The 14,295-nt window shown below is 35.4% G+C and overlaps 3 protein-coding genes across 3 annotated transcripts; 1 reads left to right on the top strand and 2 right to left on the bottom strand.

Moving 5' to 3' along the window:
* The first annotated feature begins 6 nt into the window (after positions 1-6).
* On the top strand, positions 7-2,294 carry LOC111427940 (cilia- and flagella-associated protein 263-like). The gene is made up of 2 exons (XM_023063303.2): positions 7-580; positions 1,468-2,294. Exons 1-2 carry the CDS (start codon positions 9-11, stop codon positions 2,192-2,194), a joined length of 1,299 nt encoding a protein of 432 aa, XP_022919071.2. The 5' UTR covers positions 7-8; the 3' UTR covers positions 2,195-2,294.
* Positions 2,203-7,787, bottom strand: LOC111427937 (probable cytochrome P450 4s3). Its single transcript, XM_023063301.2, has 6 exons — positions 7,531-7,787; positions 7,280-7,477; positions 7,039-7,224; positions 6,640-6,983; positions 6,345-6,582; positions 2,203-2,618 (listed from the first exon to the last, which is right to left on the bottom strand). Exons 1-6 carry the CDS (start codon positions 7,718-7,720, stop codon positions 2,269-2,271), a joined length of 1,506 nt encoding a protein of 501 aa, XP_022919069.2. The 5' UTR covers positions 7,721-7,787; the 3' UTR covers positions 2,203-2,268.
* Positions 7,788-7,826: 39 nt separating this feature from the next.
* LOC111427935 (fibroin heavy chain-like) lies at positions 7,827-12,806 on the bottom strand. The gene is made up of 6 exons (XM_071197033.1): positions 12,680-12,806; positions 11,934-12,017; positions 11,126-11,869; positions 9,989-11,068; positions 8,099-9,934; positions 7,827-8,041 (listed from the first exon to the last, which is right to left on the bottom strand). The coding sequence occupies exons 1-6, from the start codon at positions 12,738-12,740 to the stop codon at positions 8,004-8,006; spliced, it is 3,843 nt and encodes a 1,280-aa protein (XP_071053134.1). The 5' UTR covers positions 12,741-12,806; the 3' UTR covers positions 7,827-8,003.
* Positions 12,807-14,295: the final 1,489 nt, after the last annotated feature.

Here is a 14,295-nt window from a genome sequence, read left to right on the forward strand (position 1 = left end):
TAAATAAAATGTCGCAATCTGGATTGGTTACCCTTCACACATTAAGTACTCTATCAAACCACGACTTTATACATACAGTTCGCGGATTGCAAACGGAAATAAAACGGATTAACACCGAAAACAGTATATTCGTTAATTTTTTAAACGCAAACGAACCGGCTTTAATTGAACGAATGGACGTAACGTTAACGAAAGTCCAAGAAATGCAATCTCAAGCTCAACCTGAACCGAATAAAACAGTATCTGGGATCAGCGGAGCAATAAACGCTCCGGTTGATGCTCAAAGTGCAGTGTCAAAAAGTGTTATGGACGAAAAAGTTTTAAAAGCAGCAAAAGGGCCGAGAATCAACTATTCTTATCGGACGGATTTGTTGTTACGCGAACAGGATGATATACAAACAAATTTGGAACGTTTTATCAAAAAAACTCATCTGCAAAAGAATAGATTAATTGCTGAAATTGAGGAAAGTGGGATTAGAAATACCGAATTAGTTGAGGCTAGGAATAATTTTGAAACAGTTGTTGTTATTGAAGGGATTGAAGAAATAACACAAAAAATTCCAGCTGAAAAATTTGTGAGGTAACAAAAAGAATGTTTAAATCTAGAATAATTAATAGAAGAACTCATACTAGAGCAAGAACTAGAAACATTCGGGTTTAGCCGTCTTAGAGATGAATCTTTGTAGTTCTAGGTCTAGTGTTAGTTCTAGTTTTAGTTCAGTTGAAGTATACAAAAAACTAGTATTGAATGATAACTTAAACTAGAACTGATACTGACATTAGAACTAACACTAGATCTAGAACTAGAAACATTCGGGTTTAGCCCCGCGTCTCTTAAGACGGCTAAACCCGAATGTTTCTAGTTCTAGGTCTAGTGTTAGTTCTAGTTTTACACCAGCACTAGAACTAATACAATATTTAGAACTAGAATCATTGGGGTTTAGCCGTCTTGAGAGACGTGCGGCTAAATCCAAATGTTTCTAGTTCTCGGTCTAGCGTTACTTCGAGTTTTGCACTAGCACTATCACCAGAACTAACACAAGATCTAAAACTAGAATCATTCGGGTTTAGCCGTCTTGAGAGACGTGCGGCTAACTCCGAATGATTCTAGTTCTAGGTCTTGTGTTAGTTCTATTTTTAGTTCAATAGAAATATACAACAAGGTAGTACTGAATAACAGCTAAAACTAGAACTAACACTAACATTAGAACTAACACTAGACGTAGAACTAGAAACATTCGAATTTAGCCGTCTTAAGAGACATACGGCTAAACCCGAAACATTCTAGTTTCTAGATCTAGTGTCAATTCTAGTTTTAATTCAATAGAGGTATACAACAAACTAGCACTGAATGACAACTAAAACTAGAACAACCACTAACACTAGAACTAACACTACAAAGTTTCTAGTTCTTTGTCTACTAATATCTAGTAATTAATCAATTTTAAATATAGAATTTTATGTTAGATACATGCAAGAATGGTTAAAATTTGCACAAATAATGTTAGAAAAACTTCGTTTACGAACAAATTCACTTCGCACTACATACAACAAATTAAAATCCCAATTAATTCAAAAAGAAGAATCGGGAGTGTCTGTTAGTGAAGTCGATTTTGTACAATTAGATATTGCGAATAAAAACTTTTTGGATAGTATTGAAGAAAAAAATAAAAATTTAATCGAATTGAAACAAATAAATGGAAAAGCAAGCTATATGTTATCAAAACATAAAAATTTTCTACAAAAGCAACAAATAACGTTTGATAAAATTTTGGAGACGATTTTAAGGACAAATAGTTTTTATGAAAGACTTGATAGAGATTACGATGCGACTTCTTTAGTTATAGAAAAGCAACAAGAAAAATATGATGATTTAGTAAAATTAACTAGTAAATACACAGTCCCTGATGTTATGGAGTACATCAAGAAAAAAGCTGAATTAGCTAACTTGAAAAAGAACCTTAAAGTTACAATGAGAAAAGTCAATATTCAAATGATGGCAATGGGAACTTATTCGCGAACGATGTGTCAATTAACTGGAATAACAAAAGTGGATCCTTCTTGGTTTGAATCAACGATTTCAACGCCTGATAGTATCAGCATTATTGAATTATCAAAAGCGATACCTTCTTTTATTCACAAAGAATCATTTTTCAAAGCTTTAGATAGCCGCAAAATGGAAAAGGATAAATGACATTTACATAGATTTTAATTTTTTTATTTTATTTTTTAATTTTATAAAAAGAACGATATATTTTTTATTCTTCTTTATGTAGTTTTAGAGGGAAATAAAGATTCCCTTTTTTTTAATTTTATTTGTATTCCATTTGCAGACCCTAAAACAACATTAGAAACGGGAATTGGTTCGTAACCATCAACGGGTAATATTTCAAATCGTCTTAATATCCTTGAAATTATAGCTTTCATTTCAAAAATTGCAAATTTTTGTCCAATACAATTCCTAGGACCTAAACTAAAAGAAAGGTAAGTAAACGGTTCCATTTCGGTGTTAAATCGTTCTGGAATAAATTCTTCAGGATTTTCAAACAAATCGGGGTTTCGATGATATCCATATGGAAATATTGCAATTGATACTTTTTTTGGAATTGTCCATTTACCTGTATTCATAAAAAAATTATAATTAAGCCGGTATTACACTATCATAGTTCTATGCCATTGATCTATTATGTACCAGTGACAAGCTTCTTATGTACCTTTCGTAGCTAGTAAGCTAAGTATAAAGGATTAAGATAAGATTCACCAGTTGCTAAGAATCTAAGAGTCTTCCACACTTATACTGTTTCTAAAATGAGTACTTTTTCTGTGCAACCTATTTATACAGGGTGTATCTGAATGACTGCAACAAACTTCAAGGGGTGATTCTTTAGTGAATTTTAAGGGTACTTTGATATATGAACCATGGGGGACTTCGGCTCCCCTAAGGAGCTACACCTCTCCAAAAATGGCGGAAAATTTTGGTTTAATTTTTTTTTCTCAAAAACCATAAACGCTAGGAAAATGAAATTTGGGGAATATGTTTAACTTATAATAGGGCACGTTTTGACCCTATTTGTACTTTCAACCTACCCTTCTAACTACTAAACGTAACAAACCCCGTTCAATTTATGCCTAGATTTTTTTATGCAGATGGTAAATACATTTTAAAAAAATGTACATAGGTAGATGAAAGTATCCTAAAACTTTTTTATCTCTCTAAAATTTTTCCAAAAACGACTAATTTTTGAGAAAAAAAATAATAAAGCAAACACTGCCCGTTAAACAACCAGGTTGTTGATCAAAAGTTGGAATGAATTTTAATTGAAAAAATCTTAGTGGGCTTTGTAGACTTTGTCAGAAATATTTTTGACGTTTAAATGTCAGTGTTTTTCTTACTATTATCATTGTTTTTCAAATAAAGTTCTATCGCATTTACGCTCGTTCACTCGACGTTTCACAATTTTAAATAAAACAATAATAATAGTAAGAAAACCACTGATATTTAAACGTCAAAAATATTTCTGACAAAGATTGGAAAGTCTACTAAGATTTTTTCATTAAAAATTCATTCCAACTTTCGATTAACAACCCTACAGCTTAACAGTTAGTGTTTGCTTAATTAATTTTTTTCTCAGAAACTATTAACTTTTCGAAGAACATCAGAGAGACAAAAAAGTTTTAGAATATTTTCATCTATCTAAATAAAATATTTCCAATGTATTTATCACCGTCATAAGAAAAATCTAGACAAAAATTGAACGGGGGTGGTTATGTTTAGTACCTTAGAAGAGTAGGTTGAAAGTACAAATAGGGTTAAAACGTGCCCTATTATGAGTTAAACATATTCCTCAAATTTCATTTTCCTAGCGTTTATGGTTTTTGAGAAAAAAAAGTTAAACCAAAATTTTCTGCCATTTTTGGAGGGGTGTAGCTCCTTAGGCGAGCCGAACTCACCCATGGTTCATATATCAAAGTACCCTTAAAATTCACTAAAGAATCACCCCTTGAAGTTTGTTGCAGTCATTCAGATACACCCTGTATACACTACGTGCCAAAAAAATAGCAACACCTCGAAAAAGATGAATCACCAAGCTGAAATCGTAACAAAACAACTGCATGTAAAAAGTCGGTGATAAAAACATCATATCGATACACAAAGAATTACAAGTTATTATATGGTTTTTGCTGTGAAACAGATAATCTGTACCAGGAAAGTTAAAAACTGCATCACAAAGAATATTAACCTCATGGTGCCTGGTCCCTCTACTGATTGTTTACTTTCAACTCTAAATACTTTTAGTATAAGGCAGATTGTTGATCTGCCTTTGTGAAACACTCATTGATGTTATTATTATATCAAATGAGTTGCTTCTTCGTGTTTGTGCCACTGTCGATGTTGGGTTCTCGGATCACTTGTTAGTTTTTTGTGAGTTAGCGATATCAATGAGTACTAAGTCTAAGGCTAGAGTTATTAGTTTTCGTGATCTCCGTGGTATTAACATTCGTGCCTTTAATGAGGATCTGCAATTGATGAATTGGGAGGCTATCCTTGATCTTAATACAATTGATGACAAACTGAATTGCTTTAATGATACTATGTTATCCTTATTTGATTTTCATGCGCCTGTGATTACTAAGGTAATCAGAAACCGTGCTTTTCCATGGATCACTTGGAATGTCAGGCAAATGATTAAACTAAGGAATGAAGCATTTGCTAAGTATAAAAGGATTAGGAGTCAACAGAGTTTTCACTATTATAATATTTTTTTGAAAAAAATTTAATCGTCGGTGACTCTGAGTGTTTGTGGAAAAACCTGAGAAGGTTTAACGTGTTGATGAAATCTTCTGCTATTTCGTTGCCTTCTCATTTGTCAGATCCTAATGTTATCAATACATTTTTTAGTAATAGTGTAAATGACTTCTTGGTTACTCCTGATACTGATCTTACTTTTTATGATAATAATAGGATGCGTCTTGCTTCGTTCATGTTTGCATTTAGTGAGGTCTCTACTGAGTGTATCCAGCAGATTTTATTGAACCTAAGGTCTATAGGAGTTGGATCTGATGGAATCAGCCTGGATATGATTCGACTGTGTCCATCTTTTCAATTTTTGTTTGATTCATTCTGTATTTCCGGATTGCTGGAAGTATGGTTTTGTTGTTCCCATTCCCAAAGTTATTCCTATCACTGGTTGTAAGGATCTGAGGGCCATTACAATTCTGCCGGTTCTTTCAAAGATCTTAGAAAGACTTATGATAGAGCAGTTAAATATTTATCTGGAAACAGATTACATTTTGTCTCTTAAGCATTCCGGGTTCAGGAGACAGTTCAGTTGTGCTACTGTGCTCCTGGATTTGACTGATGATGTACTCAGGTCTCTGGACTAGGGTAAGACCTTTGACATCCTTGATCATAGTCTCCTGTTGTGCATTTTGAAGTTTATTGGATTGGATGTTCATGCGGTTAAGCTATTCGATAGCTATTTATCAAATAGGGTTCAGTCGGTTGAGCTGAATTCTGTTTTATCTGATCCTGTGATCTGCTCTTCTGGTGCTCCTCATGGTTCTATTTTGGGCCCCGTCCTTTTCACCATTTACACATGCAACCTATTTTCCAAATTTGAGTATTGTTCTTATTTCTGGCACAATAAACAGTTTATTACTATTATTAAAGTAAATCCTTCAACAGTGCTTCGACCATGAATGTCGTCGTGGAAGCAGACATCATCGAGCGGTTAAAGAACGTGAAGACAAATAAGTCAAATTTCGTTCTTCAGATCAGTATGGAGTGCCATATCGTTGGAGTATAAGTCAACTTTAGTTGTCATCCCTGACACTTTAATGGCACACCGGTACATCCACAGCCCTTTGTACCATCCAGGCTAAACGAATGCCATGACATCATGTTTGTCCGCATTTGTCAGAACTTCCTACACGAAGAAGCAGTAGAAATTCTCCCCTGGCCTGTTTGTTTTCCGGATTTAAACACGATCAAGTATGTGTTGGATATGATGGGTTGGGTTGACAAACACCTTGCATTAACTGCGTCATCATCTACAGCAAGACTGGGATGAGATTCTACAAAATATCATTGAGATCTCATTTATACCATGTCTCGCAGAGTTAGACAGTGCATAAACAGTCGTGGAGATGTAACATTTTATTGATATAAATTGTTGGTAATTATCTCTTTCGACGTGTTGCATTTTTCAAATAATTGATAATAAATCTATGACATAAAACTATGATAGTATAATACTCCTTCAACTTAGGTTTTTGATTTTCTTTCAAATTTTCTTAAATAAAATTCAATACCAATTAACTTTAGCAATAAAATTTTTTCTTACCCAATTCTATATCTACATCTGAAGATCTTATATAAACCGGAACTGGAGGATACAACCTTAACGATTCTTTAATAACAAGATTAAGATATTGCATTTCGTTGAAATCCTGTAACGTTGGAAATCTGTCATCTTCGCCAAATATATGAAATAATTCGTCAATAATTTTATCTTGTACTTGTTTATGTTTTGATAAACAGTATAGTAGGAAACTAATTCCAGAAGCGGTTGTATCGTGACCCTAAAATCAAAAACAATATTTATCTCAAGGTTTATTTTGTGAATTAGTTTCGAATACCGCAAACATAAATGTATCAACTTCGTGCGCAATTTCTTTATCGTTTATGTTTGCTTCTAATAACAAATCAATAAAAGATAACTTTTTCTTTTCGTTGAAATTTTTTTTTACATCATTAATTTTTTCTAGCCTTTTTTTATCGATAACATTTTTAGTAAATTCGTGTAAAACTTTTAAAGCTCTTTTCTGTTTCCAATAATCTCTTGATAATAGGAATCCTACATGAAAGATTTTCCACACGGATTGCGATCGATCTTGCACAATCCTTAACATTTCTTTTACACTTTTTACATAAGTAGATTCTTCATTATTTTGAGCGTTTATTGTGGTTCCCATTGCGGTTTCTACCATACAAATTAAAATGTATTATAATCCAAAAAACTTTTTTATGTTTTTTACCACATATTACATCTAAAGTGCATAAAGTTATTACAGGATACACATCAAAAGAATCTTTAGTCACATAAGTCTCTAATTTTTTAATTAAATTTGTAATCGGTTGATGGAAATTGCAAATGTACGATTCTAAAACTTGGAGATGAAACGCCGGGGTTAAAACTTTTCTTGTTTTCTCCCATTTCTCCTCTAAAAACATTTTTAAAAGTAATTAATTCGTTAAAAAACTTTAAATTGGGTTTACTTTTACAAGTTAATAAACCAGTTCCTAACCAAGGTTCAATTTGTTCGTAAGTATTATCCTTATTCATGATTTTAGTAGTCCCCAAAAGAAGCTTTAAAAATTCTCTGTCCGTAACAAAAAGTACGCAAAGTCCAAGGCAGTTAAATCTTAATCTTGGCCCATATTCTCTTGATAATTTTGTGATTTTATTTAGAGTTTCTTTAATAAATTATTTTACTCGATAATTTTTATATTTAAATAAAACGACTTACTGGTCTTGTTTTGAAACACTCTCCAATTACCAAGAAGAAAATGTCCTGGGGGACTAACAAAATCTTTAAGCTGTGCATTAACACGTTTATAATCGAGAATTTTCTTAATAATCCATACAACGAAAATGGTTAAAATACTCAGGTAAAACATTCTGTAACGGCGCTTGAATTGCACTGAGAGAAAGAACATGCAACGAGTTCGAGCGCACTTCCTTTAGCAATGCACTTTCAAGCACATCATGAAGACTATAATCACCCAAATGACCTAGAAAATGACCTCAAATAACATAGCTAAATTCAGTTTTGTTTGTTCATTATTTTTATTTTAAGGTATAAATACGTACATTTATAATGTATACATTTCTAAAGTATTAAAAAATATTTTTTACAGTGTTTCAACTTTATATAAAGTTAATGAAATAGAATCACATTGTTTTTATGTTACATTAGTTTAACTTTCACTTTTTCTTTATTTAATAATGGCCTGAATGAGATCCTGAGGATGAATAACCTAGAAAACAAAAAAATTAATTAAAAAAAAATAATTAATTTTTGTAATATATCTTACTTCCTGAATACGATCCAGAATGTCCTCCACCAAGCCCGAACGAGCCAGAACCACTCGATGAATAAGCTCCCGATTTAGATCCCCCATAAGAACCTCCTTTAGATCCACTATAAGACCCTGACCCCGATGCGGAAGCTCCGAATCCATTCAAAATTGATTGTAAACCAGAACAAGCTGCACATCCACCATGTCCTCCATTTCCACCATATCCGCCTGCACCTCCATGTCCAATTCCACCAATAAGTGGTAAACCATGACTTCCTGAAGAACTGAAAGATCCGGATGAACTATAGGATCCAGATCCACCATATGAACCAGCTCCACTTCCAGGATGACCACCACATCCAGATCCAGAACATCCTAAAGTTCCACTTCCAGAACCAGTACCACTTCCAGAATGATCACCACATCCAGATCCAGAACATCCTAATGTGCCACTTCCAGAACCACTACCACTTCCAGAATTATCACCTCCACATCCAGATCCAGAACATCCATTTACATTTTCTCCGCAATTACCGGAAGTACACCCTTTTAATGGAGCTCCCACTTCGACGTTTCCACCGAAAGAAACGCCTGTTGAGCATCCGGATCCCCCACATCCCTGTCCAACGTCGGATTTGACATCACAATTTCCCGAGGAACACGGTTTTGATGGTTTGGCAGATGGAGTTCCGAATTCATCGCTGACACCAACAGATAATTCTGGTTTTGATGTTGGATACGGAGTTTTAGCTGTTGGAATTATATGGACTATTGGTTTTTCCGTTTCTGGTTCTGGTTTAGAGTTGTAACCAGGTTTTCCTGGTTTGGAGGAACTTTGTGGATGGGTTGGTGATGTTGGTTGTTGTGAAGTTGAAGATGATCCACTGGTTGATGAACTTCCTGCGTATGAACCACTTGATGAACTTGTTAAGCTTGAGGTGCTTGAGGAACTTGGATAACTAGACGTTGGTTTGTAACTTCCTGCTGTTGATCCAATTGTAGACCCAATTGTAGACCCAATTGTAGATCCAATTGTAGATCCAATTGTTGATCCAATTGTTGTGCCTGCTGTTGATCCTATAGTTGAATGCGCCCCTGTTTTACTAGTGGCTGGTTTGCTATGATGTATTGATCCAGAAGGGCCAGGGAATGGACCAGTATAATGCACTCCACCATCTTCACCATCTGTAGGATGGGCAGCTCCTGATGTACTACTTGAATACGTTGGCACGGTGGGAATTGTTGATTGTGGATGATAACCACCAGGTTGGGTAAATGGTTTAGTTCCTGTTGCTGGTTTGCTGGAATCAATTGGGCCGCTTGGTCCTGGGAATGGTCCAGTATAATGAACACCACTATCTGGCACATTAGGATGAGAACCTCCATGTGCTGGTTTGTGACTTCCATGTTCCGGTTTAGGTCCATCATAATGTGGTTTTGTTCCTCCATATCCTGGTTGATGGTCTGGTCTTCCACCATGTCCGGGTTTAACTTCAGCAGGTGTATGTCCATGTTGTCCTGGAGCAGGTTGTACATTGGGTACTCCGGGTTTATGTCCTGATGGTTTACTTTCATGAATAGAACCTGGTTTTCCTGGGAAAGGACCTGAATAATGACTTCCCGAATCTGGCACATTTCCTGGTTGACTTGGCGATAATCCAACATCATAAGATCCCGACGGCGTATGTGATCCATGAATTAAAGTCGGAATGGACGTGGTAGATGCAGTTGGTTTTCTAGTTGGTTTACTATCATGGATGGATCCTTGCGGTCCTGGGAAAGGTCCAGTGTAATGAACACCACTTCCCGGAATTAGATTCGGCGCTGGAGATACATAACTTGGCCCAGATCCTGATATTGGGACATTGTAAGGGGCTTCCAAATCAATTGACGGTTTATGCTCACCTGGTTTCGTTGGATATTCATTTTTAGGAACATTTCCGCAACCAACACCATTAGATCCACACGATGGAGAATAACTGCCAGAATAAGATCCTGACGTTGATGGAACGTTCGATCCCGAACATCCAACACCATTCGGTCCACAACTTGGAGATGGTCCAGAAGAGGAATATGAACCTGGTTGGGTTGGTGAAGTACAACCAGGTTGTCCAGGTGCACAACCGGAAGATGTAGGATATGTAGTACCTGATGTTGGGTATGAACCGGATTGAGTTGGTGAAGAACATCCAGGTTGTCCAGGTGCACAACCGGAAGATGTAGGATATGTAGTACCTGATGTTGGGTATGAACCGGATTGAGTTGGTGAAGAACATCCAGGTTGTCCAGGTGCACAACCGGAAGAACCTGTTGGGGTTGGTAATGAACATCCTGGTTGACCAGGAGTACAACCAGATGTGCTTGGATATGAGCTTCCACCAGATACAGTTGGTTTTGGATAAATTGTTCCAGAAATAGCTCCAGATCCTGAGGAAGAACAACCAACACCACCAGCTCCACATCCTAACGAAGGTCCTTGTTGATTATAAGAGGATCCAGGAGACGATGGTTGTCCTGAAGAACCTGGATGAGCATATCCGGTTGAATAACTAGGTGAAGAAGATCCGGAGTGTCCTGGTTGTGAAGAGCTAGGTGCTGAATATCCTGGTTGAGAAGATCCAGATTGTGGTGAACTAGGAGTAGAATATCCTGGTTGAACAGATCCTGGAGAAGAATGTGTAGGTTGTGAAATTCCAGGTTGTGGAGATCCAGGTTGTGAAGATCCAGGTTGTGAATATCCAGGTTGTGAATATCCAGGTTGTGAAGATCCCGGTTGAGAAGATCCAGGTTGTGAGGATCCAGGTTGTGAAGAACCAGGTGAAGAATGTCCAGGTGTAGAATATCCTGGTTGGGAAGAACCAGGCGAAGCACTTTCAAAATGAATTGTTGTGTCTGGTTGTCCAGGTTTCGAAATAATAACACCTCCATTAATGAATCCAGAAGAACCAGAACCCGAGCCACTATATGATCCAGAAGAACTATATCCTAAAGTAAATAAAATATAAGATTATTTTGTAGATTAACACAAAAACCTTAATTTACCTCCTACTGCTCCTGGGAAAACAAGCGCATCCGGGCCACAACCTCCATTTTTACAATTTGCCCCAGGTTTATTATTAGGCGATTGTAAGCAGGCAAATCCAGTACAAGGAATACCACCCGATCCTGGTCCTGACCCAGAAACTCCAATTTCCACAATTGGTTTCACATCATCTCCACATCCAGATCCAGCTCCGCCACAACCTGATCCACCAACTTTAACGCCTCCTCCCAAAAACGTATCTCCCGCCCCAATACCGATTCCTCCTCCAACTCCTGCGCCGCTATTAGTTTTCGCTCCATAACCACTTGGCTTATGAGGTCCAATCTTAAACTTATCATTATCAGCGTAATCTCCCAATCCACCAGCTTCCAAAGTGTCGGGTCCACTTCCCAATGGTAAATGTCCAGTTCCTAAATGACCACAAGAATTTTGGCCACAATTTGCTTTAATCGCTGCACTTCCAAAGTCTCCAGTTCCAACTAATGAATCACCATCAGTTAAACCAATTCCTCCACCAACTCCTACACCGTGTTTCTTTAAGATGTCAGCACCTTTTGGGCCGGTTTTTGTACCAGCGTAACTCCCAGAAAATGATCCTGCGGAAGAACCAGCACCTTGAGCACCAGGAGCTCCAACACCGATTCCTTGTAAAATTCCTAAAGTGTGCCCTACAAGGTCGTTTCCAATGCTTCCAGAGCCTGAGTAACTTCCAGATGATGAATAGGAACTTGAACTAGCAAATGCTAAAATGTGTTAAAAGAGTTAAATTAATTAAATTGGTTTTTCATGGAAATGGGATGGTATTACAAGAAGATTGCGATGCTGATCCAGATGAACTGAAACTACCACTTACGCTCCCAGCACCATGATGTCCATGACCATATTGAAGTGCTACAAAAAAGGAATTATAAGAAAATAGGACGGGTTATACGTGATGCTTCGCAAATAACTTTTGTATAAACGCAATTTACATATGTGTCTTTTTGCAAAGGATGACCTTCAGCAAACGAGTTTGCCGGCATCAATATTTAATACATTACACACCCAAATTCATTTTAAATTTATCGGTCGGGGATGAAAGGTCCATTTATTTTTATTGTTGTCGTAAACTATTCAAGTTCATTATCAAACAGTAAAGTATTTACCTTGATCTTTTCACCCGTTTAAAATTGATTCTGACTAAACGGAAATGATAGAGTAATTGGAACGTGATGGATTTAACTTTCTACATTCTTTGATAGTGATAGTGTATTGTTTGATTTTGTGTATTATGAAGGATTTTATTGAATGGAAAATCCTTGTTTAAAAAAATTATGCATATTCATTTTGTAATTATTCTAAATTGAACATTCACAATTAAAAAGAAGCATTAATTAAGATGAGAATTTTTTGCAAGGTTGAGCTAATATTTTATGATAAATTTTATTAACACAATTCGTTCAAGTTTAAAAATCTTATATGTTCATCAATTGCATAATATTATCCATTAAATGTTAATCACCAATTAATTTTTTTCTTCTTTATCATAAATAATTTTAATTTATTTTACTTACATTGAAATGGTTGAGTTAATAAAGCGGCAACACACAACACAACACTATTTGGGTTTAACATGTTTAAAGAGTGGCGATTTCAACAATGTTTTGAAATCGCAACCTATCTTGTCTGCAAATGCCAACCTGACTGAATCTCTGGGATCGACCCACAACCTATTTATACATCCTTACATAACGACGTGTTGTGGTGCAGAGGAGAAGAAGGAGCAACCTTGTCCGAAACCACCGATGATCACGAACTCGACAACGACGAAGCAATCGGACTTAACAAAGTTTTTGGGTTTTTTCGACGATGAGTAATCAAGTCTTTAGTAGAAACAGTTTTGAATTGTTTTTTTGAAACGTTATTGACCTATCTTTAAAATCTATATGTTAATAATGTGAAGAGGTACATTCTTGATTGGCAAGATAATTTTTTATATTCATTTTCAATTCTTTCTTTTGAATAGCGTTTATATTAAAGACGAGGTTACATATTTACATTGACAATTATCAAAACCGGTTTGTGTTAAAATAAGAAAAAAAATTAAAATCGAGATATTCTCATCCCATTGTACAGAAGAAAATTGCCTTAATTGGTATCTAAAAGCAAGGAGATCGTCGCAACGTTGACTTTGGGTTGCTAATTAATGTTAATAAAATCGTAAATATTCCAGTAAACAATGTTGGAGGAGTAGGTAATCCCGGATTGAATCTGCTAATAAGTTACAATAAAGTAGTAATTAGTCGTTAACCTTAAATGAGGAATTGAGGTGAATATTTTCAAGAAAAAGAAATATGTTAAGATTATATAGCAAAAGTGTTAACACAATTAATAAGCATGCCAGTAAATAATATTGTGGTACTTCATTTTATTAGTTGAGGGACTTTACAGAAACCTCATATTATTGAAAAACCAGAATTATTAATTCTAATAATTTTCATTAATTTAAGCTAATTAAATAACCATGCCTTCACAGTTAGTCAATTAGATGTTTTCAAAAGTTTTTATGAACTCTTATATCTTATTAGAGGAGCCAATATATTCTTTTCTTAAACACACATTTTCTTTTTCACATTGCAAGAACAACACTTTGATTGCAGCAAGTAGTGTTATCTTATAGCTTAAATGTCGAAGTCCACGTGATATTTTATAAATACAGTGTCTTTTTAAGAACAATTCTTCTTTTATCCATTTCTATCGTAATTTCATTTTGGTATGCAAAATAAATTACTTGAATCGAGGTTTGACGCGTACCCCTAGAGGCACATGAAGAGAGAAGACAAAATAATAAATCTATTTTGATTGTTATTAAAGTATATCCAACTTTTTTTACTAAGGGTACTCAGAGTTATGAAAATTTTAGAAATACTACATAGATGTCGAAAGTTTGGGAAACACCGTGTTAATTGAATTCTTTGGTTCATCGTACTGAAATCGAGATCATGCAGCAAAAAAATTGACTAAAGCTCAAGTGTGTAAAACAAAGGATTAAGATAATAGAAAAATAATTGCAAAATAATTTGTGCCTCGAAGCTGATGCGAATTAAGTACTAGTTTTGTTGTGTTCGCTCAAGACAACAAAGACTACGAGAAGAGAAAAATAACTTCCTAAATTCCTCAGTCATTCTTT

This window comes from Onthophagus taurus, chromosome 6 (assembly GCF_036711975.1).
Source record: "Onthophagus taurus isolate NC chromosome 6, IU_Otau_3.0, whole genome shotgun sequence".
NCBI classification, from domain to species: domain Eukaryota; kingdom Metazoa; phylum Arthropoda; class Insecta; order Coleoptera; family Scarabaeidae; genus Onthophagus; species Onthophagus taurus.